Raw genomic sequence first — 26,117 nt, forward strand, 5'->3', positions numbered from 1 at the left:
GATATGGAACTTGGTGAGGACGACAGCTGGTTCATCATTGGGTGCAGCGGGACTCTACGGTCTAACTGCTTTTCCTGCACCTCAACCAGATGTCTCAACATGTCTGTTTGCTCCCCCATGAGCCGCAACATCTCCTGGTGCATGTTACGCTCTTGTTCCCTGCTTGCTTTTCTGCCCTCTTGGTCGATGCGTACGCTGAGTGTGAGAGCCTCTAGACATGGAGCTGGGCCCGGTCAGCCTTGGAGGAACGCATCAAATCACAGAACATGTCTTCCCTTGTCTGTTTTTTTGGCCTTCTAATCTGGGACAAACTTTGTGCTGGAGTGAAGGAAGCAACCAGAGAAAATGTTGCAGCTGTGAGGAAAAGAATATGTTGTTGAAAACAAAAGGTTAAGAGTTGCAGTGAATGAAACAATTCACAACAGTAAATACATTCCCATAGGTACTCAGCCAAATTTTGTGTTTTTAAAAGAAGAGCCTGCTGGTAAGGTATAACACATGGCAGGCCGCTGGGAGCAGATTTCAGTTTGCAGGCACGCAAGGTAAGCACATATGGAAGGGTACGCGGTGTGAGAGCAAACCCGGGGAAATTTTTTAGTGTGGAAACTCTTGACACATAAACAAGCTTTTCTAGGAAACGCTCTTTGTGTGGCTGCACTGGCCGCCACTGTATGCCAGTCGTTTACCTCAAATTAAACAGTAACCACAATTGCATTTAACTCCTGTAGTGTTATTAGAAATGTGCACTCACCAGAGGTGCCTTCCCTGCCATCACAGTCCTGCACCAGTGGATCCTGGGAGGGGATTGGCTCCAGAGTTAGGAAAAGGTCCTGGCTGTTGGGGAGAATGGATCCTCCACTGCTTCTTCGAGAGATGTCCCTGTGGGTGCTCCACTTTAGGTCAAGGTGCATCCCAGCGCCTTCAATCAGAGATTTGTACAGCAGTACCCCTACGGGCTGGGCAGGCGCTGTGCCTGCCTCTCAAGCCATCAGTGTTTGAATAGTGCATGCACAGCCTGGGATCCTCAGTTCCTTCTCTACTGTCCTCGGCTAGAGACGGAGTTCAGCAGTGCTCTTCGAGACTAGCTAGTTAGTTTGTTTCTCAGTTTAGTTAGTTTCAGACATTTGAGTTACTACTTTTATTTAAAAAAAAAAAAACACCTCTGCAGTTTCTGACGTGCCTAGCTCCCCAGACTTAAAGAGATGCACCTCCTGTAAGGATGCCATCCCTATCTCGGACAGGCATTCACAATGTGTACTCTGTTTGGAGGAGTCTCATGTACCCCAAAAATCCATCCACTGTAACAAATTGAAAGCGCGGACCCGCAAGGACAGGGAGCTCAAGTTTAAAATGCTGCTCCTGGAAAACTCCCTCAGACCTGCATCTGACCCTGGCCAGCAAATCTCTGTGACACCCTCCAGAGGCAAAGGAAAAGCAAAAAAATGGCCAGCTTCCTCTCCCCTTGGCGAAAAAGTTAAAACCGGCTCTCTGGTCTCCGCTAACTCCGTCTCTCTGCAGCTGAGCGCTTTGCACACGGCAGGCACCTCAAGCACCGACCATGAGTCGGCTGCCCCACTACATGGTGCTGAGGTTCAGGGCTTCCAGTTGCCCGCCTCTTTCATCTCTCCTTTGGCCACCTTTGTCAATACAGTGCCAAGTGCTGTTACGATGCTGACAGTACAAGTGGCGGTGCAGCTTTTACAGCCGCTGCTCTCAGCACTGAGCCTCCTGATGTCTCCAGCCTCCTTTGCAGTGTTTACCTCAGGGGCTCCTACTCCCTGGAGCCAGCTTGCGCCCCCGGGACCCCAGCAGACTCTGCTTCAACCAGCTACACCGGCACTGACTCTTGGTCAGTCAGCTTCACCACAGTTTTTACAGCCAGAGGAATTAAGGGTGTCCCATGCTCCTGACTCTCCTCTTCTCAGCACCATGTAGTGGGGCAGCCGACTCATGGTCGGTGCTTGAGGTGCCTGCCATGTGGAAAGCGCTCAGCCGCAGAGACGTTATCACCGAGACCATTAGCACCCTACCTTCAGTACTCTCCTACCACTTCAAGCCCTTCCAATGAAGGGTGGGAGGATGATGAGGAGGAAGAGGAATATGATGACCAGATGTTTTCCTTTCAGTACTCTCCCCAGACTCATTTCCTACAACTGGGAGATGCATTACAGCACAATCTCCATATCCTCAAGGCTATCCACACTAGTATGGCAATCCCTGGATGGGACCACCCTCCTAACCCAAATAAACTTGAAGTCTTGGTTGAGGGTATAGAAAACCTTGCACCCTCTCCAGCGCCAGCGCCAACTCCAACCAACCATTTTTTTGAACACCGTCTGTGTCTGTTCCTGGCCAACTGACAAACCATCACTATGGACAGATGGGTCCTGGAAATGATCAGATTGGGTTATGCCGTCCCCTTCCTCTCCTTACCTCCCACCTCATCCCTTTTCAGGGACCCCTCTCACGAACAATTGCTCTGTCAGGAGGTACAAGATCTCATACATCTCGGAGCAATAGCGGATGTACCCCCTCAACACAGAGGGAAAGGGTTTTACTCCCAGTACTTCTTGACAGAAAAGAAAAATGGCAGTTAGCGCCTTAGCCTCGATCTTTGGTGTTTGAAAAAGTTCGTCAAGAAACAGAAATTCCAGATGGTTACTCTCCCAACGATAATTCCAACGCTGGAGCAAGGAGATTTTTTGTTTTTCAACCCTTGACCTCCAAGATGCACAGTTCCATGTCTCTATCCACCCTGCCCATCGACGTTTCTTCAGGTTTGCTGTGGGAGCGGAATACTACCAATACAGAATCCTCCCATTTGGACTCTCCACCACACCACATGTCTTCTCCGTGGTGCTAGCAGTCATAATAGCACATCTCAGGAAAAAAGAATCCTCATATTTCCTTGTCTGGACGATTGTCTCCTCAAGTCTCCCACTCAATTAGAAGCGAACCACTTCTCTTGCAGAACTCTTGCAACCCGTCACGGCTTTCTCACTTTGGGCCTTCAAATAAACAAAAACAAATCTACCTTACAACCTACCTAACAAATCAACTTCATCGGCGACCACCTCGATTCCACCACCAGTCTTGCATCTCTCACCCAGGACAGATTCCACACAATGGGCATCTTTATTACCCAGATACGTCCCAGCCCACAGACTACAGTCTGAGACTCCCTACAGCTCTTAGGACATATAGCTGCTTGCACATTTGTGGTTGCGAATGCTCGCCTGTACGTGCGATGCTTTCAGGGTCGCCTAGCCACGGTATACAAACCAAACAAGCACAGGCTAACTGTGCCCCAGAAAGTCAAGGACTCAGTTCTCTGGTGGACCTCTCCCATCAACCTCTGTACCAGAATTCCCTTCCGACAAGATCCCCCTTCAATTACCATCACTACAGATGCATCCCTCACAGGATGGAGAGCACACATCGGCCACCTTGCCGCTTAGGGTCTCTGGGCCACTTCGGAAACCAAGCTTCACATAAATTTGGTAGAGCTCTGGGCCGTACCCAATGGCTCTCTCCATTTCCTTCCCATCATCCCAAACCGCTTAATTCGAATCATGCCCGACAATATCGCGTGCATGTTTTATGTCAGCAGACACAGGGGAGCCCGGTCACACTCCCTCTGCACAGAGGCGGTAAAATTTTGGAACTGATGCCTTCAACACAACATCCATATCTCCTCCTCATACCTGCCAGGTTATCAGAATACCACCCACAAGACGAGCTCAGCCGATGGTTCCCTATGCAACATTAGTGGAAACCTAATGACACCATTCTTTCCAACATTGTCCAGACCTGGGGTTATCCCCAACTGGATCTATTTGCCAGAACAACATACAAAAAATACCCGACATTCTGCTGCAGAGCAGGCCTGGGGAAACACTCATGGGGAGACGCCTGTATGCTCCCTGGACCGAAACTCTCACGTATGTGTTCCCACCAATGCCTCTGTTGCACAGAGTAATTCAGAAGATACGAACAGACAGAGCCAACATCATTCTCATAGCCCCAGCGTGGCCCAGACAACCAGGTCTGTGCAATAGAGGCATTGATGGGAACGCATACATGAGTTTTGGTCCAGGTCTCATTTTGGTATTTCCTCCTGCACATGTCGGTCAAGCCACCCATTCCCCTTCCCCCACTCAGCAACCTCGTATCATAATGCAGGGGGCAACTATTGCACCCTGACGTTCGTCGTCTCCACCTGAAGGCCTGGCTGATCAATGGTTCTCTAATTCGGAGTTAACCTATTCGGACCAAGTACACACTGTTTTGCTACACAGCGAACACGCAACACGCGCACTACTTACCTTCATAAATGGAAATGGTTCACATCTTGGTGTGCTGACAAGCAGACCTCTCCAGTTTCTGCTTCACTCCCACTGATACTGGATTACCCGTTACACGTTAAAACATTTGGCCTCTCTACTAGCTCACTCAAGGTCCAACTCGCGGCAGTCGCCGCCTTCCACCATAAGATTGATAACGTGACGGTCTTGCCCATCCAATCACCAAAAGGTTCCTGAAGGGTATCCAGACATTATACCTGGACATGAAACCGCCTGCTTCACCTTGGGATCTGCACCTCGTCCTCAAAGCCCTGAGGGATACACACTTTGAACTGATGACTACCTGCTTCCTTCCCCACCTATGCATGAAGACCGCCTTCCTCATAGCAATCACGTCTGCCAGACAAGTAGGAGAAATGAGGGTGCTTATGACAGACTTGCCGTATACCACATTCTTCTGTGAAAAGGTCACACTCCGCACACATCCAAGGTTCTTACCTAAGAGACACTCCTCCTTTCACATCAATGAACCTATACAGCTCCCAACATTTTCCCCAAAACCTCATGCTAACACCTTTTGAAACAGCAGTGCACTCTCTTGATGTTCGCAGAGCATTATCGTTTTACTTGGATAGAACAAAAACCATTTAGGAAAACTCCCAGACTTTTTGTCTGTACTACTCAGCATTCACAAGGAAATGCTATCTCTACACAGAGACTTTCCAAATGGATTGCTGACTGCATACGCCTTTGTTACCAACTCAGACAAATACAACCTCCTACGTCTATTAGAACACACTCTACCAGAACTGTCTCCACCTCCATGGCCTTTCTCCGTAATGTCCTACCGTCTGACATTTGCAAGGCAGCTACCTGGGCATCGAACCTTACCTTCGCTAATTGCTACGCTGCTATTCACACTGCAGTGTCTGACATCAGATTGGGTAGAGCTGTCTTGTCAACAGCCTTCTTGCCTCATCCGAAGTCCCAACCATCCTAAGGGATACTGCTTTTCAGTCGCCTGAAGTGAAGCACCCACAGGGACATCTCTTGAAGAGGAGGCGGTTACTAACCCTGTGCAGTAACTGATGTTCTTTGAGATGAGTGCTCCACAATCTGCCGTCCTCCCCTCTACTTTGGAATTCATAACAGACTCCGTTGTAGAGAGAGAACCGAGGAGCCTGGGCTGCGTATGTGCTATTCAAACACTGACAGCTTGAGAAAAGTGCACAGCCTGTAGGGGTACTGTGTACAAATCTCTGATCGTAGGCGCTGGGATGCGCCGTTACCTGAAGTGGAGCACCCACAGGGACACTTATCTCAAAGAACGTCAGTTACTGCACAGGGTGAGTAACCTCCTCTTGCCTGCTGTGCATTCTCCTCCTCCTCCTCTTCCTAATCAACAATGTCTTCCTCGTTGTTGTTTGTGGCCGTGTGGGTCCCCTGGGAGGTATCCACAGTGTGTGTTGGGGTACTGGTGGAGTCCCCGCCTAGAATCGCATGCAGATGCTCACAGAAGTGGCATGTCTGTGGCTCAGCACCAGCTTGACTATTCGCCTCCCTTGTCTTCCCTTGTTTCCCTTTGAGCTCCTTTATTTTCACATAGCACTGCTGTGTGTCCCTGATGTAGCCTTTTTCTCCCATACCCTATGCAATTTTTGGCTTAGATGTCAGCATTTCTTCTGCTGGTTCTGAGCTCTGCCTGCACAGACTCTTCTCCCCACACAGCAATCAGATCCAGTGTGTCCTGTATGCTCCTTGTTGGAGCACGTTTGCATACCTGGGCAGCCATGGTCAGTTGTAGTGGTGAGCTCTCCACACTGATCAAACAGGAAATGAAATTCCTGTTTTAGTGGCTGAAGTGCAGTGGAGTTGAAAGTGTTGTCCAGAGCGGACACATTAGAGCACTCTGGATCACCTCCGGGAGGCCAAATAAGTCGAAATACACCATGCTGTGTCAACAATACCTCTAATTTGACCTGGGAAGGTCGAATCTAGTGCTACTCCTCTCGTTGAGGTAGTGTATAGGCGTTGATTTAAAAAACCCTTTAGGTTGGCAGGAAGGGCTCTGTAGTGTAGACAAGCTAATTATAAATTCAACCTAATGCGGGGAATGTCGATTTAACGGCGTAGTGTAGACCATTCCTTAGAACAGTACCACTCAAGTCTTGTGGCAAATGTGTTTCTTCCTCTTACCCCCCCTTCTTCTCCCTCCCACCCCCACAAGATGTAGGAAGCAGCTCCTTTTGGATCCAGTGAAAACTGCTTCTTAAATCAGTCAAGGTTGCTTGAGAGCAATGTAAAATGTCATTGCTCCCTGTCTTCACTGGTCCAGAATTGTGACTTACCGTATCTAAGCATTTCTAGTCACTGTAGTAGCTAGATCATGATAGATGGTGGGCATGCCACTAACTCCGCAGTTTTAAGAACTTTTCAAGCTTCTTGGTAGTGGAGGTGAAATTGGCTGAAGCTGCATGTGGATTTTGATCAGCCAGAAGGATTCTGGACTCAAGTGAAAAGCTAGTAAATATTTTTTCCGTAGAATTCTTGTTTAAAGCAATACCATGTTTTACAACTTTTAAAAATGGATTATTGAACTTATCTTTCACCGATAAAACAACGCTGAGAGACCTCAACTTCTTTTTTGCATCTCTTGTTTTTTTCTTTTTGAAGCCCATTGTGTATTAATGATGAGATCTACAAAGTTCCTAAGAGTACTTCAAACAGGAAGAGTTTAAGGTTGGCTATGAGCTAGACAGGCATGTGTGACTTTTTCTGATAAATCTGTTTGAAGTCAGTTTTCATAGGGAACGGATACAAGGTATATTTTTCAGTATTCCTTTACCATTGTGGTGGATTTAAATTTTCTGTAGGAAAACTTACAGTATTAGTGTCAGATCTTAGGAACCAACTTCAGTCTTGTCAGTCTCCCAAAGTGAAACTGAAAACTTTTAAACAATTAGCTTCTAAGGTGATTCACAACAATATTTTTTTTGTTGGTGCTCACTGTTCAAATCCCAGTTATTGAAATAATGAAGTATGTATACAAGGACTGTTGGAGAGGCAAGAGTATTCAGACCTGTTGAGCCCTATGCTGCAGAAGTTTTTTAAAAATGAAAGATTTTAATCTTGACTTGTGAAGGCAACTTCTCATTTGTGAATCAATACCATGGAATTTTGTTAGAAGTGGCTAAAACTTAGCCTGTTGTCAGACATGACTCTTTAAGTCCCCTAACTCTTCCTAAATACTTGTTGAACAGGATTTGGCACTGTTGTGAGGGTGAACTGTTGAACATCCATCACAGAAATCAAGAAGCAGTACAGATGCTGCCTTCTTTCAAAAATTGACGGCTTGGTGCCACGAGTGTCCTGGGTTCATGTTCCAGTTAGTAAGACACCCTGACTGAAGAAAATCACAAGATGAGACTGCTCTCTCTGATTCACCACTGTTGATGTAGGTAGGTGTTTCAGCTGAAATACCTGCCTATCTCATCAACTCTGTGGCTGTATTCTGGTCTCCATTACCTTTGTCTGGACTGTTGCATGTAGATGCAGGTTATATATCTCCCACAACCTGCAGTACCATCAGCCCACCTCCCAAAAAACTCTGTCCATCAACGTCTTATAGAAAAATTGCTGGCCAAGAGTCTTCAGTTTCTTAAACTAGTTCAAAACTGATATAACTCAAAAGATTTCAAAAGTTGTATGAGCATAAAATTGATATAATGGATTGGAGAATCAAACCCATTTTCTTCCTGTTTCATTTTTGTAATTTTGAAAGCATACATTGGGAAAAAGGTTTCAGAATGATAGCCATGTTAGTCTGTATCAGCAAAAACAATGAGGAGTCCGTAGAGACTAACAAATTTATTTGGGCATAAGCTTTCAGAGGCTAGAACCCACTTCAGAAGCTCTTTCATGTTTAAAAAACATGATTTAAATGAGATGTTGTATGTCATATTTAGCTAGGGAAAACTCTTGCAGAGATGAGTTATAAATCCCTGAAAGAAAGGATTTTTAGAGTGTTACTGACACATCATCTTAACTATATCAGCACTATTGGATGCTACAAGAATAAGTTAAATTTAAATTAATGTGATTTATGCTACTGCTAGTATGATTTTGAAAGCTCTGAACTGAAATAATTAATATAACAGAGATGGTTTGGTAGACACTGGCAGCAATCTCACCAGAAAAGAAACTGAAGAGTTTTTCCAGTATATAGTCTCTTGTTTAGGTTCTCTAAGAAAAATCTTGATCTCACAGTTCAATCAGTGGAGTACTTGTAAAAAAAAAAAAACTTGTGCTACTCATGTGGCTTATAGTAAACAGACTCGTTGACAATTAAATGACATTGCAAGATTAAATTTGGTACAAATATCTGACTTAATTTTTTCCCTTGTGTGTTTTTTTTTTTTTTTGGCAGTCTCAGACTATGAATTACGTGGGACAGCTTGCAGGACAAGTTCTAGTTACTGTGAAAGAACTATATAAAGGCATTAACCAGGCCACTCTTTCAGGATGCATCGATGTAATTGTGGTTCGGCAGCAGGATGGTACATACCAGTGTTCTCCTTTCCATGTCCGATTTGGGAAGCTTGGGGTTCTGCGTTCTAAGGAAAAAGTGGTAAGTGTAGCAAATGGCATGGGTCTGGGGGATGAACCTGTCACTTGAAAGAAAAAATTATATATTTTTTCCTCTTATGCATGCACACCGTGCAGCAATGCTGAAGCCAGAACACTTTCACACACAGGCGGTATAAGATGATGGTTTTGAGGTCTGATAGATAATCTTTGGCTGCATGGTCATCTGATAAGGAATGGATCACTGCAAAGATAAGTGTGTGCAGATCAGGAAGGAAAGATGAGATTTCTGAGAGCTACCCATTGAGCTTAATATGAGCCCAAGGGATGTATGGCTTAGACTTTTGGAGGTTTTCACAGTGCTGCTAGCTGAAGAAACATGGATCAAGTGGCTGATTCAGGGCTTTGGAGTGGAGCCCAGAGCTGGAGCTGCAGGTTTTTGCCTGGAGCTGGAGCAGAGTCAGAGCACAGCTCCAAAGCCCTGGATATTGTAGTACTGGGACCTCAGTTATTGCAGATTACTTATGCTTAGGGATGTTTATGTGTTAGTCATTACTCTCTTGACCCTGTAACTTTCTTGGTGCTATAAGAAATGTAATCAATACTCTGACACTTTATAGCAATCAAAGTTGCAAAAGAGTCTTATAACATGTTCAGGGGTTTTTCTCACACTTCAGTCAAAACTACCAGTTTGTCTCAAATGACAGCTTTTTACTAGTAAATGTGTATTTTCTTTTGTTGTTGTTAAAACGGGACTGGCTCTGATACACTGGAGGAGGAAGTACTTCATACCACTTCTTCTGTCCAACTGTCATCACTGTATTGACTAATTTAGGAGGTCATAACCTCTACCCCATCTTAGCTGGGAGGAGGGACACTGCAACATGAGATCTTTAGGACTAGGAGGAGAAGGAAAACTGAGGGGCTCTTGGAGAAGATAAGAATGGCCATACTGGGTCAGACCATGGTCCATCTGCCAAGTACCCTGTCTTCTGACAGTGGCCAGTGCCAGAAGCCTCAGAGGGAATGAACAGAACAGGGCAATTATTGAGTGATCCATCCCCTGGCATCCAATTCACCATCAGAAGTTTAGGGACACCCAAAGAATGAGGTTGTGTTCCTTACCATCTTGGCTAATAGCCATTGATGAACCTATCCTCCATGAACTCACCTAATTCTTTTTTGAACTCAGTTATATTTTTTGGCCTTCACAACATCTCCTGACAATGAGTTCCACAGGTGGACTGTATGTTGTGTGAAGAAGTACTTCCTTATGTTTATTTTAAACCTGCTGCCAGATAATTTATTTGAGTGACCCCCCAGTTCTTGTGGTATACGAAGGAGTAAATAACACTTCCCTATTCACTTTCTTGACCCCATTCATGATTTGATAGACCTCTATCCTATCCCCCTGTAGTCATCTCTTTTTTCTAAGTTGAACAGTCCCAGAGTTTTTCATCTCTCCTTCTGTGGAAGCTGTTATACTCCTAATTATTTCTGTTGACCTCTGTATCTTTTCCAATTGACTCTTTTTTTTGAGATGGGGCAACCAGAATTGCACGCAGCGTTCAAGGTGTGAGCATACCATAGAGTCATATAAATGGCATTCTGATTTTTTTAAATCTCATTTTCCGTCCCTTCCTATTGGTTCCTAGTATTGTTAGCTTCTTTTTACTGCCGCCACACGTTGAGTGGATGTTTTCAGAGAGCTATCTGCAATGATTCAAAGATCTTTCTTGAGAGGTAACAACTAATTTAGCCCCGATCATTTTGTATGTATGTTAGGATTGTTTTCTAATATGCATTACAGTAGAAACTCAGTTACGAACACCAGAGTTACAAACTGACTGGTCAACCATGCACCTCATTTGGAACTGAAGTATGCAATCAGGCAGCAGTGGAGACCAAAAAAAAAAAAAAAAAAAGAGCAAACGCAATACAATACTGTGTTAAATGTAAACTATTTTAAAAAGATTTGACAATGTAAGGAAACTGTTTCTGTGCTTGTTTCATTTAAATCAAGATGGTTAAAAGCAGCTTTTTTTTTCTGCAAAGTAAAGTTTCAAAGCTGTATTAAGTCAATTTCAAAGCTGTCTTAATTCAGTGTAAAAATAATTCTTTTCAGTTTTGAAAAAAACCCTGTCACGTTTTGTTCAGAGTTATGAACAACTTCCATTCATGAAGTGTTAGTAACTCTCTTCTGCTGTGCTTTGTACTTAATCAACATTTAATTTAATCTGCCATTTTTTTGCCTAGTGACCCAGTTTTGTGAGATTCCTTTGTCCAAACTTTGTCAGCTTCGGACTTAACTACCTTCAGTAATTTTATATCATTGACGCACCCCTGGGGTGCAATCTGGAGCTGTGGGACCGTTGTGTCCCCTTAACTCTTCCATCTGGGCTGCGTCTGTCAATGCTGTGCTAGTGACAAGGAGCAAATCCCTCCAAGTGCTGCGATCATTCAGCCAACAACATGCAGGGACGTACCCAGCTAAGTTGCATGAATGCTCTCCAAGCCACTCATGAAATGTACAGGGGGAGACATCAGCAAATCCCTCCCCCCCACAGCCTTGCACCCCAGAAATGTACCGTCTTAACACTGCTCAAGACCTTCTCTTGAACAGTGCAAGCTCATTAATTAGTTTGACACTTTGTCAAAGGATAGTGGATATGCACCATCCTTTGTAATCTGAGCAGATTCCCTAAGCACTTCAGATAAACTCACTGATAAGGATAAAAGAGTAAATTAAACATATTAACTACAGAAAGATAGATTGATTTAATTGCAGTTAACTCAGGTGATGAACTCAAATTAATTGTCGTTTTAATTGCACTGTTAAACAATAGAATATCAATTGAAATGTATTACATATTTTTGGATGTTTTCCTACGTTTTCAAATATATTGATTTCAACTGCAATGCAGAATACAAAGTGTACAGGGCTCACTTTATATTATTTTTTATTACAAATATATGCACTCTAAAAATGATAAACAAAATAGTATTTTTCAGTTCACCTCATACAAATACTATAGTGCAATCTCTTAATGCAAAAGTGCAACTTACAAATGTAATTTTTGTTACATAACTGCACTCGAAAACAAAACAATGTAAAAGTTTAGAACTTACAAGTCCACTCAGTCCTACTTCTTGTTCAACCAATTGCTCAGACAACAAGTTTGTTTACACTTACGTGAGATAATGCTGCCCGTCATCTTATTTACAGTATCACCTGAAAGTGAGAACAGACATTCGTATGGCACTTCTGTAGCCGGCACTGCAATGTATTTACCGTGCCAGATATGCTAAACATTCATATACCTCTTCATGCTTTGGCCACCATTCCAGAGAACATGCGTCCATGTTGATGACACGGGTTAAAAAAAAAAATGTTAATTAAATTTGTGACTGAACTTCTTAGGGGAGACTTGTATGTTTCCTGCTCTGTTTCATCTGCATTTTGCCATATATTTCTGAGCGATTGGCTGAACCAGAAATAAGACTGAATGGGCTTGTAGGCTCTAAAGTTTAACATTATTTTATTTTTGAATGCAGGTCTTCTCATACATAATTCTACATTTGTAAGTTCAATTTTCATGGTAAAGAGATTGTACTACAGTAATTGTATAGGTGAATTGAAAAATACTATTTCTTTTTTTACAGTGCAAATATTTGATATCAAATATAAATTGAGCACAGTACACTTTGTATTCTGTGTTGTAATTGAAATCAATATATTTGAAAATGTAGAAAACATCCAAAATATTTAAATAAATGGTATTCTATTATTGTTTTAACAGCACTATTAACTAAGATTGCTTTTTTTAATGGAGCAATTAATCACAGTTGATTTAAAAAAAATAAATCACTTGACCATCTTCAAATGGGAGCTGTGGGGTAGGTTCTTTGCGACTTAAGAGGGAAGGGGTTTTACTCCCGATATTTCCTAATTCCAAAGGCCAATGGGGTGTGTGTGCGTGTGTGACCGACCTGTTTTAAACCCATACCGTCTCAATGGCTACCTTGAGAAGCTGAAGTTCCGCATGGTTTGTCTGGCCTCTGTCATTCCCTCTCTGGATCTAGGGGACAGGTACGCTGCCCTCAACTTGAGATGCTTATTTCAATGTCTCAGTTTTCTAAGGCCGCAGGAGGTTACTCAGGTTCATTGTAAACCAGATTCACTATCATTTATGGTTCTCCCGTTTTGGCCTTTTGGCAGCTGCGAGGGTATTCACAAAATGTATGGCAGAAGAAAAGAGGTACAGGTTTACCCGTACCTTGACGATTAGTTGGTAAAGGGCCATCCCGGACCCAAATGAGGCCAGTATCCAGCTCAATAATCGACCTTTCAGATGTGGGGCCTGCTCAGAAACTAGCAGAAGTCTACCCTGGTGCAGAGGTTAAAGTTTATTGGAGCAGTGCCCAATTCCTCCCAGGCCAGGGTTTTCCTCCTAGAAATCCTGTTTTCAGGCAATAAGGCCCACACACTCATGACAGCCCATTTCTACATCAGACTGTTAGGCCACATGGCCGCGTGCACATACGTAGTACAGCATGTAACGCTATGCCTCAGACCCCTTCAAGCATGGCTGGCCTCAGTGTACTCACCAAGCTGCCATTGCCTGCACTTGGTTCTCATCATTCCTGCCCTGGTCCTCGCCTTGGTCAACTGGTGGAAGGACCCTGTGTTGGTCCACTTAGGCGTCCCCTTTGCCAGGACCCAGCCCTCATTATCTCTAGTTTCGGATGTGTCAGCTTTAGGATGCGGAGCTCACCTGGGGCATCTCAGGACACAGGACCTGTGGTTCCCGGAGAAGTTCTCCCTACATATAAACATCAAGGAGCTAAGAGCGGTCAGCCTGGCCTGTCAGGTGTTCTTACCCACATTGTGAACAAGAACGTGCTAGTGTTCACAGACAATATGGCAGCCATGTTTTACCTCAACAGGTAGGAAGGGACTTGCTCTTCCTCCCTGTGTCAGGAAGCTATCTGCTTGTGAGAGTTCTGCATAATGCACTCGCTTCATCTCAAAGCTTCTCACATTCTGGGAGCCCGAAACAAGGTGACAGATCACCTCAAAAGGTCTTTCTCCAAGTCATTTCGAATGGTCCTTTCGCTTTGATGTAGTAAGGGTAGTTTTCTAGCGATGGAGGACTCCCCAAATAGACCTGTTTGCCAGAATAGGAAATGTCACCAGTTCTGCTCCCTGCAAGGCTCACTCATGGATGCTTTCCTGCTCCCTTGGATGGGGCAGCTGTTCTGTGCATTCCGTCCCCATTCCCCTTGTGCACTAAGTCCTGCTTAAGAGCAAGCACAAGTCATTCTCGTAGCCTCAGCCTAGCCCTACCAGCACTGGTTCGCCATGCCGCTAGGCCTTTCAGTAATGACTCCAATGCTGCTCCCTCTCCTCCTAGACCTGATATCACAGGACCACGGTCAAATGCTCCACCCAAACTTCAGTGCCCTCCACCTAACAGCTTGGAAACTTCATGGTTATATCCCGAGGAGCTGGTCTGTTTGGAGCAAGTCTGCCAGGTTCTGCTATGTAGTAGGAAGCCCTCTACCAGAGCTACGTAACTTGCCAAATGGAAGTGTTTTTTCCATATGGTCTTCCCAGCAAGGGGTTTCACCCATCTGGTCGTCACTGCAGACCGTTCTAGAGTATTTGCTACATCTGAAATAGCAAGGTCTAGCAATTTCATCAGGTGAAGTACTCCTGGAAGTGATTTTGGTGTTCCACATCTCAGTGGGTGACCAGTTTGTTTTCTCGCATGAGATGACCATTGGTTTTCTCAAGGGCCTAGAAAGACTATGCCCACAGATTTGGGAGCTCATCAACTGTGGGACCTAAACCTGGTCTTGTCAAAACTCACAGGCCCCCCATTTGAGCAACTGACAGCATGCCCCTTGTATCTTTTCTGGAAGGTGACCTCTGTAGTGGCTATCACTTTGGCAAGGAGGGTTTCAGAGATCAGGGCCCTTATGTCAGAACCCACATACACAGCCTTTTTTAAGGACAAGGTACAGCTTTGTACTCATCTTGCGTTCCTCCAGAAAGAGTTTTCGCAATTTCATGCCACTTTCCTGCTGGTTTTCTCTGCGAAACCAAACGCAAGCAGAGAGGAGCAATGTCTCCATACCCTGGATGTTAGACGCACCCTTGCTTTCTATATTAAGAGGACAAGACTGTTCTGTAGATCCACATAGCTTTTTGTGACAGTGGCGGACAGGATGAAGGGCCTTCCTATTTCAGCTCAGAGGATTGCATCCTTTATCACATCATGCATTCACACACGCTATGAGCTGGCGAGGGTCCCGCCACTGGCTATAGTGACGGCCTATTTTGCAAGGTGCAAGCTTCCTCAGCAGTGTTCCTGGATCAAGTCCTGATCCAGAACATCTGCAGAGCGGCGACTTGGTCATCGGTACATACATTTTTCTTCCCAATGTGCAATCACCCAGCAAGCTAAAGATGATGCTGGATTTGGTTGAACTGTGTTGCAGTCCGCATGTCCATGAATTCTGATCCTACCTCCTATGGTACTGCTTGGGAGCCACCTAGCATGGAATGGACATGTGAAAGCACTCAAAGAAATAAAAACAGTTACTAACCTTTTCATAACTGTTGGTTTTTGAGATGTGTTGCACATGTCTATTCCAGACCCACCCTTCTCCTACTGTCAGAATTGGCTGGCAAAAAGGAAGTGAGGGTGTGGGTCAGATGGACCCCTTATATCCGTACATGAACAAGGGCACCAGAGGGTGCTAGAGCTGAACCAATGGATACCACTGAGGGAAAAATTTCTGGTGACTACATGCAGTGTGTTCACACCAAACATGGAATGGACATGTGCAATGTATCTTGAAGAACAACAGTTACGGAACATTTGATAACAGTTGTGTGTTTTGTTTTTTTTTTAACTACTGGCTTCATCATGCACCACTGTCAGGGGCGGCTCCAGGCCCCAGCACGCCAAGCGCATGCTTGGGGCGGCATGCCGCGGGGGGCGCTCTGGCGGTCACCGGGAGGGCGGCAGGCAGGGCTCCGGTGGACCCTCCCGCAGGCATGCCTGCGGGAGGTCTGCCAAAGCTGCAGGACCAGCAAACCCTCCGCAGGCATGCCTGCAGGAGATCCACCGGAGCCGTGGGATTGGCAACCGGCAGAGCGTCCCCCATGGCATGCCGCCTTGTTTGGGGCGGTGAAATGTCTAGAGCCGCCCCTGACCACTGTTAACGAGTAAGCATTCCAAGTGTAAGTTCATTATCACATTGAGGATGGCTCCATCTTATAAGCGTGGTTTTTTTCCATATTAATCTTACTCCTGTTGTATGTAACCTAAAACTTCATCTTCCTGGCAATATCTGTACTAGCTGCCATATTTGATATAGGCTGTCCAGTGCCCCTAACAAGGTAAAGGGACTAAATAGAAACAGATTTGTCATATTCAGACTTTCAAGGTGAGCAAATATCATATGGCTGCAACTTTTTAAACAGTAAGACAAGCCCATTGTGTGTCCTTGTGACAAATACTGGGAATATAACCTCCAAAACTAAATACCTTTGAGTGGATTAAGCTAAATGAATGTCCAGTTTCCACAAAATAGGTGGCTTCACATTCACAAAATGAATAGTCTTGATTTGAATATTGAAGTTTCCTATTCTGTCTGAATGTTTTTGGCTGGAATTAACTTTGCTGCCCAGGATTTCACCATAGGAAAACGATATAAAATGCTGAGGCATTTACTCATACAACTTTGCTCCTAGGTTCTAAAACAAATTTGATGCATACTTTTATTTTTGCTTTCTTATTTTGAAGTTCATGGATCTGAGCAAGAAGGGTAATCTCTTACCTCACCCACCTGCAACTAGTCTAACTTGGAATACCTTTGTATGACTTTTTACATTGGAAATACAATGGAAAATGGGGAGTCGTGTGTCTTGTCTCCATTGCCACGTAAGCAGTACAACCAGTAGCAGCATTAATTGAGCTTCAGAAAGTAATACACCGGACCCTCACTAGAACGCGGGGTTTTGGATCCATGTGTGGTCCCATGTTAACACGGGGACCACTTTACGATGGATTCCAATGCAAGTAATTAAATTTGGGATCCATGCAGAGTCCCGCGCTATAAGCAAATTTGTGCTATATAGACACGCGTTCTAGGGAGGATCTGTTGTAGTCAAAACTCGTGCCCAGAGTAGTATTATGGCTGATATTACATAAAATAAGGAACCAATCCTTTAAAAGGTATTCAAGAGCAAAAACTGTTTATCTGCCATCCAGCATTCTGACCCTCACCTAGGGTTTGACTACACTAAAAAATTAAGTTGACTTAACAACGACATACAGCAGCCACAATAATTCATAGAATCATAGAATATCAGGGTTGGAAGGGACCTCAGGAGGTCATCTAGTCCAACCCCCTGCTCAGAGCAGGACCAATCCCCAACTAAATCATCCGAGCCAGGGCTTTTTCAAGCCTGACCTTAAAAATCGCTAAGGAAGGAGATTCCACCACCTCCCTAGGTAACCGATTCCAGCGCTTCACCACCCTCCTCATGAAAAAGTTTTTCCTACTATCCAACCTAAACCTCTCACACAGCAACTTGAGACCATTACTCCTTGTTCTGTCATCTGCTACCACTGAGAATAGTCTAGATCCATCCTCTTTGGAACCCCCTTTCAGGTAGTTGAAAGCAGCTATCAAATCCCCCCTCATTCTTCTCTTCTGCAGACTAAACAATCCCAGTTCCCTCAGCCTCTCCTCATAAGTCATGTGCTCCAGCCCCCTAATAATTTTTGTTGCCGTCTGCTGGACTCTTTCCAATTTTTCCACATCCTTCTAGTAGTGTGGGGCCCAAAACTGGACACAGTACTCCACATGAGGTCTCACCAATATCTAATAGAGGGGAATGATCACATCCCTCGATCTGCTGGCAATGCACCTAGTTATACATCCCAAAATGCTTCTTGTCCACTGTAATCCCTAGGTCCTTTTCTGTGGAACTGCTGCCTAGCCATTTGATCCCTAGTCTGTAGCAGTGCATGGGATTCTTCCGTCCTAAATGCAGGACTGTGCACTTGTCCTTGTTGAACCTCATCAGGTTTCTTTTGGCCCAATCCTCTAATTTGTCTAGGTCCCTCTGTATCCTATCCCTACCCTCCAGGGTATCTACCACTCCTCCCAGTTTAGTGTCATCTGCAAACTTGCTGAGATTGCAGTCCATGCCATCCTCCAGATCATTAATGAAGATCTTGAACAAAACCGGCCCCAGGACTGACCTTCCGGGCACTCTGCTTGATACCAGCTGCCAGCTAGACATGGAGCCATTTATCACTGCCCATTGAGCCCGATGATCTAACCAATTTTCTATCCACCATATAGTCCATTCATCCAGCCCATACTTCTTTAACTTGCTGGCAAGAGTACTGTGGGAGACTGTATCATAAGCTTTGCTAAGGTCAAGGAATAACACATCCACTGCTCATCCACAGAGCCAGTTATCTCATCGTAGAAGGCAATTAGGTTAGTCAGGCATGACTTGCCCTTGGTGAATCTATGCTGACTGTTCCTGATCACTTTCATCTCCAAGTGTTTCAGAATTGATTCCTTGAGGACCTGCTCCATGATTTTTCCAGGGACTGAGGTGAGGCTGACTGGCCTGTAGTTCCCCGGATCCTTCACCTTCCCTTTTTTAAAGATGGGGACTACATTGGCCTTTTTTCAGTCATCCAGGACCTCCCCCGATTGCTATGAGTTTTCAAAGATAATGGCCAATGGCTCTGCAATTAAAGTGGTAGTTCATATCCACACTGTTCCTTCTGTCAGCGGTGTGTGTCCTCACCAGGAACACTTCCACCGACTGAAGTGGGGTATTGACAGCTGGAGCCCCATAGCCGAAGCTGTCAGCTGGGTGCTGAGCTCCAGTTAATAAGGTATTTTAAGCATGTGGCTAGTCTCAATAACCTCAATCTACTTCCTAAAAAAGCACGGATTTCTTTTGTGGGGTAGGAGAGTACAAAGAGTGAGGTATGACAGTCTTCTTGGGAGAAGCCTGCAGTTGGAGTGGTGATCATAAAGTGGAATGCAGGCATTAATATAAAAATAATCAGAAAGGAATCAGTCTAAGGTAAATATTTGTGTGTTCTGCTGTGTGGAAGATACTCTACATTAAATTGTTTTTGCCCCCCACAGATTGATATAGAAATTAATGGAGACACAGTTGATCTTCACATGAAGCTGGGTGACAATGGAGAAGCTTTCTTTGTACAGGAAACTGAAGAAGAATACGTAAGTGTTTTGTGGCATTTGAAGAGTACATTGCTGAGTACATTGTTTAGTTAATTATATCCTGTTACTAGTGCTGTGTCTCATGTTCTCAATATTAAAATACAACATTTTTAATGATTTTTTTTATTGCTGATTCATAACTAACTTGCATTATTTGCTTGCAATAGTTCAATAAAATACTGTATCTAACTAATTTCCTGGTGGCAGGAGAGTAACAGATCCTCCTTATCACACTTTGTTTTTCAGAGCTGTAATAGGAAGACTTGCTGCACTTTTCACCCTGTTTGCTTAGAACAATAATCTATTATGTTGTTAACTTTAGGGTGACGTTGACTGTACAGACTGTGCAGTGACTATTAACTACTCTTTGCAAGTAGTTCAAGTCACTTGTGTTACTGACCTCAGTATCAGTGTGGTTTGTTTACATTGGCAGGGTGCAGTTTCTTATCTCTGAATTTTCACTAGTTAACTTGTTTTCCAAGACTAGGGGTATGTCTACACTACGGGATTATTCCGATTTTACATAAATCGGTTTTGTAAAACAGATTGTATAAAGTCGAGTGCACGCGGCCACACTAAGCACATTAATTCGGCGGTGTGCGTCCATGTACCGAGGCTAGTGTCGATTTCCAGAGCGTTGCACTGTGGGTAGCTATCCTGTAGCTATCTCATAGTTCCCGCAGTCTCCCCCGCCCATTGGAATTCTGGGTTGAGATCCAAATGCAGTAACAGTGTCGCTGGTGATTTTGGGTAAATGTCATCACTCAATCCTTCCTCCGTGAAAGCAACGACAATCATTTCGCGCCCTTTTTCCCTGGATTGCCCTGGCAGATGCCATAGCATGGCAACCATGGAGCCCATTTTGCTTTTGACCCTTCAGGCATTGGGAGTTCAGCCAAGAATGCAAATGCTTTTTGGAGACTGCCGGGACTGTGGAATAGCTGGAGTCCTCAGTACCCGCCCTCCCCCCATGAGCATCTATTTGATTCTTTGGCTTTCTTTGGCTTGTCACACAGCACTGTGCTGTGGGCTCTGTCTATCATAGCCTGGAGATTTTTTCAAATGCTTTGTCATTTCGTCTTCTGTAACAGAGCTCTGATAGAACAGATTTGTCTCCCCATACAGCGATCAGATCTAGTATCACCCATACAGTCCATGCTGGAGCTCTTTTTGGACTTGGGACTGCTTCACCACCTGTGCTGATCAGAGCTCCATGCTGGGCAAACAGGAAATGAAATTCTAAAGTTTGCGGGGCTTTTCCGGTCTACCTGGCCAGTGCATCCGCGTTCAGATTGCTTTCCAGAGCAGTCACAATGGTGCACTGTGGGATACCGCCCGGAGGCCAATACCGTCGATTTGCGGCCACGCTAACCTTAATCTGACATGGCAATACCGATTTCAGCGCTACTCCTCTCATCAGGGAGGAGTACAGAAATCGGTTTAAAGAGCCCTTTATATCGATATAAAGGGCCTCGTTGTGTGGACGGGTGCAGGGTTAAATCGGTTTAACGCTGCTAAATTCGGTTTAAACGCGTAGTGTAGACCAGGCCTAGAAAGTCATTGTAGTGGCTTGGCTTTCTGATACAGTTGTCCTGAATATCCCCCAAGGCCTCTTGAGATTGTAGGCTTTTCAGCTCTTGATGCTTACACATCTGTTGCCTTAAAAAGTGTAGCCCTGGGGAGTGGAGGAAGCCCAGAGTAACCAGTACAGAATAGTTACTACTTAGAAAGCAAATTAAACTAATCAACAAAAAGGCACTCTGAGGGCTTGTCTACACTATGCAACCTTTAGCCACAAGGTTGTGTCGATACAGCCTTGTTGCTAAAAGGCAGCGCATGTCAATGCTTTCTATTGGTATTTTGTCGGCATTTTTGCCATCAAAATACTTCCAGCCCCATGAGTGGCAGTAGTTTTGTTGGCAGGAGAGCGCTGCCACTTGTCAGCCAAACTTTTGTCTTGGGCAGGGAGGGCTTTTTGTCACAGTATAGACAAGCCCTTAGTGCAGAACAAGATGGTCCACACAGAGAAGTTAGTGTGGAATAGCTATCACACTTTAAATTTAGACCCTACTTACTTCCCTGAATAGACAAGCCCTTACTTTCTTCAATACTTCATATTCATAGCAAACTGCATTACATACACATATGTCAAAGCTTGTCTAAGTTGATAGATATTTTGTGAATCATAAAGCCTCTTCCACATCCTGGTCAGGGACTTGGGGGTCACAGGCATTGATATTTTTGGAGGGAATAGGAGGCATACCAAAAGTAAACACTTTTTGGACAATGAAATACAAACATTAGATTATAAATGAATGTGCAGAGTCATGAAAACTTGCAAATCTTAATGAACTAGCTACTGGGGATGGTGGTGGGAAGAGTGGCAGTTCATTTTTTTTTTCTTTTGAAATAAAAAACACACTATAGAAGCAGTGGTTGTGACTCATTCACAATGAAAGGGAAAGATCAGCATCAAGATTATTAGTACCCAAAATAATAACTTGTGAAGAAGAACCATAATGTCTAGGAAGAGAATGGAGACTCAAATTTTAACAGCAAAAAATCTAAGTACATCGGAAGTAGGAAGTCTGCCAAGCAATCAGTAGTGCCACTGAATGATTGAGCTACTACAAGAGCACTCAAGGAAGAACTGTGGAGAAGTTAAATGAATTATTTGCATCAGTCTTCACTGCAGAGGATGTGAGGGAGATTCCCATACCTGAGCCATATTTTTTAGGTGTCAAATCTGAGGAACTGTCCCAGATTGAAGTGTCAGTAGAAGAGGTTTTTAAACAAATTGATAAATTAAACAGTAATAAGTCACCAGCACCAGATGGTATTCACTGAAGAGTTCTGAAGGAACTCAAATATGAAATTGCAGAACTACCAACTGTGGTATGTAACCTATCATTTAAATCAGCTTCTGTACCAGATGACTTAAGGGTAGCTAATATGACACCAATGTTTAAAAAAGGATCCAGAGGAAGGCCTGGCAGTTACACCAATCTGTTAGAATTCTTTGAGGAAGTTGTCAAACATGTGGACAAAGGAGATCCAGTGAATATAGTGTATTTGACTTTCAGACTTTGACAGGGTCTCTCACCAAAGGCTCTTAAGCGAAGTAAGTGGTCAGAGGATAAGAGGGAAGGTCTGTCCTCATGGATCTGTAATTGGTTAAAAGACAGGAAACAGGGTAGGAATAAATGGTCAGTTTTCATAATGGAAAGAGGTAAATAGTGGTGTCCCCTGGGGATCTATACTGGAACAAGTGCTGTTCAACATGATCTGTAAAAACAGAAAAACTGTGAGGTGGCAAAATTTGCAGACGATACAGAATTACTCATGATTAGGGCTCCGTGTTTGTCATGGAGGTCGCAGAAGTCACGGATTCCCCAGAAGCCCCGGACCACCTGCTCAGGTGGGGGGACAGCCACACTGGCCTCTGCTGGAGTTGCTCTGCGGTGAGCCACTCAGGTGGCCCTGCAGCCAGTCACACTAGGTGCTGCTGGTGCGACCCAGGGCCAGCTGCACTGTCTGCTGCTCTGGTGGTCCCTGGCAGCTAGCCCTGGGGAATGCCTGAGCAGCGGCCAGTGCAGCTGGCCCTAGAGATCACCTGAACAGCAGTTCTGCGGGCAGTGGGATCAGCTGCAGCTCGGTGGCTCCTGTCAGCGGTCCTGGGGCGGCCAGAGCAGCAAGTGGCCCCCCAGGGCTTCCCTCCTCCGCGGCTGTACCTGGAGCAGCAACAGGACCCTGGGACCTCCCTTCCTCTGCACTGGCCAAAGCCGAAGTGTGACCCTACCCCCGCTCGCCCCCAAACACACACACAGCTAGTGCTGCGGGCCTCCCAGGTTTCCCCCCCACCAAGATTCAATCGGATATTTATAAGTATGGGCCATGGTTTTGTTTGTTTGTTGCCCGTGACCTGTCCATGACTTTTGCTCAAAATACCTGTGATTAAATCATAGCCCTACTCATGACAGTTAAGTCCAAAGCAGACTATGAAGAGTTACAAAGGGATCTCACAAAACTGGGTTGTCATAACCTATTCCCAGATTTGGACCTTAGCGTCCAAAATATGGGAGTTAGCATGAAAACCTCCAAGCTTAGTTACCAGCTTGGACCTGGTAAAGCTGCCACCACCCAAAAAATTAGTGTGTTTTGGGGCACTCTGGTCCCCCCAAAAACCTTCCCTGGGGACCCCAAGACCCAAATTCCTTGAGTCTCACAACAAAGGGGAATAAACCATTTCCCTTCCCTTCTCCTTTCCAGGTGTTCCCTCCCTGGGTTCCTGGAGAGATGCACAGAAGCAAGCTCCGTGAATCTAAACAGAGGGATGCCACCCTCCCTGTTTCCAGTCCTGGAAACACAAGTACTTCCCTCTTCACCCAGAGGGAATGCAGAGTCAGGCTAGTAAATCTAACACACACAGATTTCCCCCTGACTTCTTCCTCCCACCAATTCCCTGGTGAGCTACAGACTCAATTCCCTGGAGTTCTCCACTAAAGAAAAACTCCAACAGGTCTTAAAAAGAAAGCTTTATGTAAAAAGAAAGAAAAATACATAAAAATGGTCTCTCTGTATTAAGGTGACAAATACAGGGTCAATTGCTTAAAAGAAATATGAATAAACAGCCTTATTCAAAAAGAATACAATTCAAAACACTCCAGCAACTACACACATGTAAATACAAAAAAAAAACAACATATAAACCATTGTCTTTTCTGTACTTACAACTGGGAAACAGAAGATTAGAAAGCAGGAGACAGAAATCCTCTCATAGCGGAGAGAGAGACAGGCACAAGACAAAGAACTCACACCCAAAACTTCCCTCCACCCAGATTTGAAAAAGTCTTGTTTCCTGATTGGTCCTCTGGTCAGGTGTTTCAGGTTACTCCTTTCCAGGTGAAAGAGACATTAACCCGTAGCTATCTGTTTATGACAGGTGGACTAGGCAATAAAATGGCAGATGAAATTCTGTGTTGATAAATGTAAAGTAATGCATGTTGGAAAACACAATCCCAACTACACATACACAATGATGGGATCTAAATTATCTGTTACCACTCAAGAAAGAGATCTTCTCTGAAAACATCTGTTCAATGTGCAGCGGCAGTCAAAAAAAAAACAACAAAAAACTAACAATGTTAGGAACCATTAGGGAAGGGACAGAAAATAAGAGAAAATGTAATGCCACTATATAAATCGGTGATATAGCCACACCTTAAATACTGGATGCAGTTCTGATTGTCCCATCTCAAGAAAGATATATTAGAATTGGAAAATGTACAGAGAAGGGCAACAAAAATGATTAAGGGTATGGAACATCTTTTGTATAAGGAGAGATTAAAAAAACTGACTTCTCATCTTGGAAAAGAGACTAGTAAAAGGGGATATAACAGAGGTCTATACTTACTCCTTCACATAACACAAGAACCAGGGATCACCTAATGAAATTAATAGGCAGCAGGTTTAAAACAAACAAAAAAGAAGTACTTCACACAATGCACAGTCAACCTGTTGAACTCATTGCCAGCAGATGTTCTGAAGGCCAAAACTATAATGATGTTCTAAAAAGAATTGGATAATTTCATGGAGAATAGGTCCATCAATGGCCATTAGCCCAGATGGTCAGGGATGCAACCCTGTGTTCTGGGTGTCCCTAGCCTCTGATCGCTGGAAGCTGGGAATGGTCACTTGATTGCCTGTTCTGTTCATTCCCTCTAAAGCACCCTGCATTGGCCACTGTCAGAAGACAGGATACTGAGCTAGACAGACCATTGGTCTAATCCAGTATGGACATTCTTATATTCTTAATATAACACGTAACATGACTAAATACAAAACTGAAAGCAGTTCTTTTGCAGACAGAGGCAGAGAGCAAACCAGTCACTGATGGGAATTGATCAGTCAAAAGTTTAAAAAAAAACAAACAAACAAAAAAAAACCCACCACCAACCCAACAACTACTTCCTGAATGTCTTGGGCAGGACTTTAACACAGCTGTTGCACTTAATATAAACTAAAACCAAGTTGTAAAACAATAGTTAATCCACTACTGCCTATCCTATCTGTATAACAGTGTTCCAGATAACTATTAGTGGGTAAGGTACACATAAAGGCAACAGAAAAAGTAGTTGCAGGGCTGAGAATAGAATTGACACTTCTGGTTTCTAGTCCCCTGTCTAGCTGAAATATTTGATATTTCCTCTGTTTCAGCTGCTCATTCTGTCTCACCAACACTTAGTTTTCAGTTTTCTTTTAAACTATGCCATAGTGTGCTAGATGCACAGACAGCCACTGGACACTTCAGCTCCTTAATAAGATAGCTCGTTTCCAAGTGTCTCAGATTACTAACACTTTATCCATGTATACAGTATATTCGCAAAGTTCAAGACCTGAAAAGGGCTTCCAAGATATTTTGAAAGCTGAGCAGTCTGGTTACAGATCCATTTAGTTATTTGGAAGAAGCATGTGCATCATAATAGGAAAGGCCATTGAACCTCTTACCTTTTTGCTGTAAAATGTTCAGCTGGGAAATAGGCTTGAAGCTGTTTTGGATTTTAATAGAGACCCTTATGTCCTGCTTTCAGGAATACTGTAATGTGACTTCAACACTTCATTTCTTAAATAAGATCTTTTAAAGCATCCTTTGTTTTTATTCTCACTCCTGACTTCAATCTTAAAGCAGCATACTATATAATAATTAGGGCTGTCAAGCGATTAAAAAATTAATTGCGATTATCACAGTTTTTTAATCACATGATTAATCACACTGTTAAAGAATAATAGAATACCATTTATTTAAATTTTTGATGTTTTCTACATTTTCAGATATATTGATTTCAGCTACAACACAGAATACAAAGTGTACAGTGCTCAGTTTATGTAGGATTATGTAAAAAATAAACAAACAGAAAAAACCTGCATTCAAAAACG

The 26,117-nt window shown here is 43.9% G+C and overlaps 1 protein-coding gene across 13 annotated transcripts in view; it reads left to right on the forward strand.

Moving 5' to 3' along the window:
- The window catches only part of LPIN2 (lipin 2), a 74,800-nt gene that overhangs the window by 18,703 nt on the left and 29,980 nt on the right, over window positions 1-26,117 (forward strand). For 6 of the 13 annotated variants that reach the window (XM_050942127.1, XM_050942137.1, XM_050942129.1 and 3 more), the window contains 2 exons: window positions 8,825-8,931; window positions 19,086-19,181. In XM_050942127.1, coding sequence (XP_050798084.1) covers window positions 8,825-8,931; window positions 19,086-19,181 — 203 coding nt within the window. Of the gene's footprint in view, window positions 1-7,564; window positions 7,763-8,730; window positions 8,932-19,085; window positions 19,182-26,117 lie in introns of all 13 variants that reach the window. The other 7 variants (XM_050942140.1, XM_050942134.1, XM_050942128.1 and 4 more) reach the window with 2 other exon arrangements.

The sequence above is a fragment of the Gopherus flavomarginatus genome, chromosome 2, assembly GCF_025201925.1.
Source record: "Gopherus flavomarginatus isolate rGopFla2 chromosome 2, rGopFla2.mat.asm, whole genome shotgun sequence".
Classification (NCBI taxonomy): domain Eukaryota; kingdom Metazoa; phylum Chordata; order Testudines; family Testudinidae; genus Gopherus; species Gopherus flavomarginatus.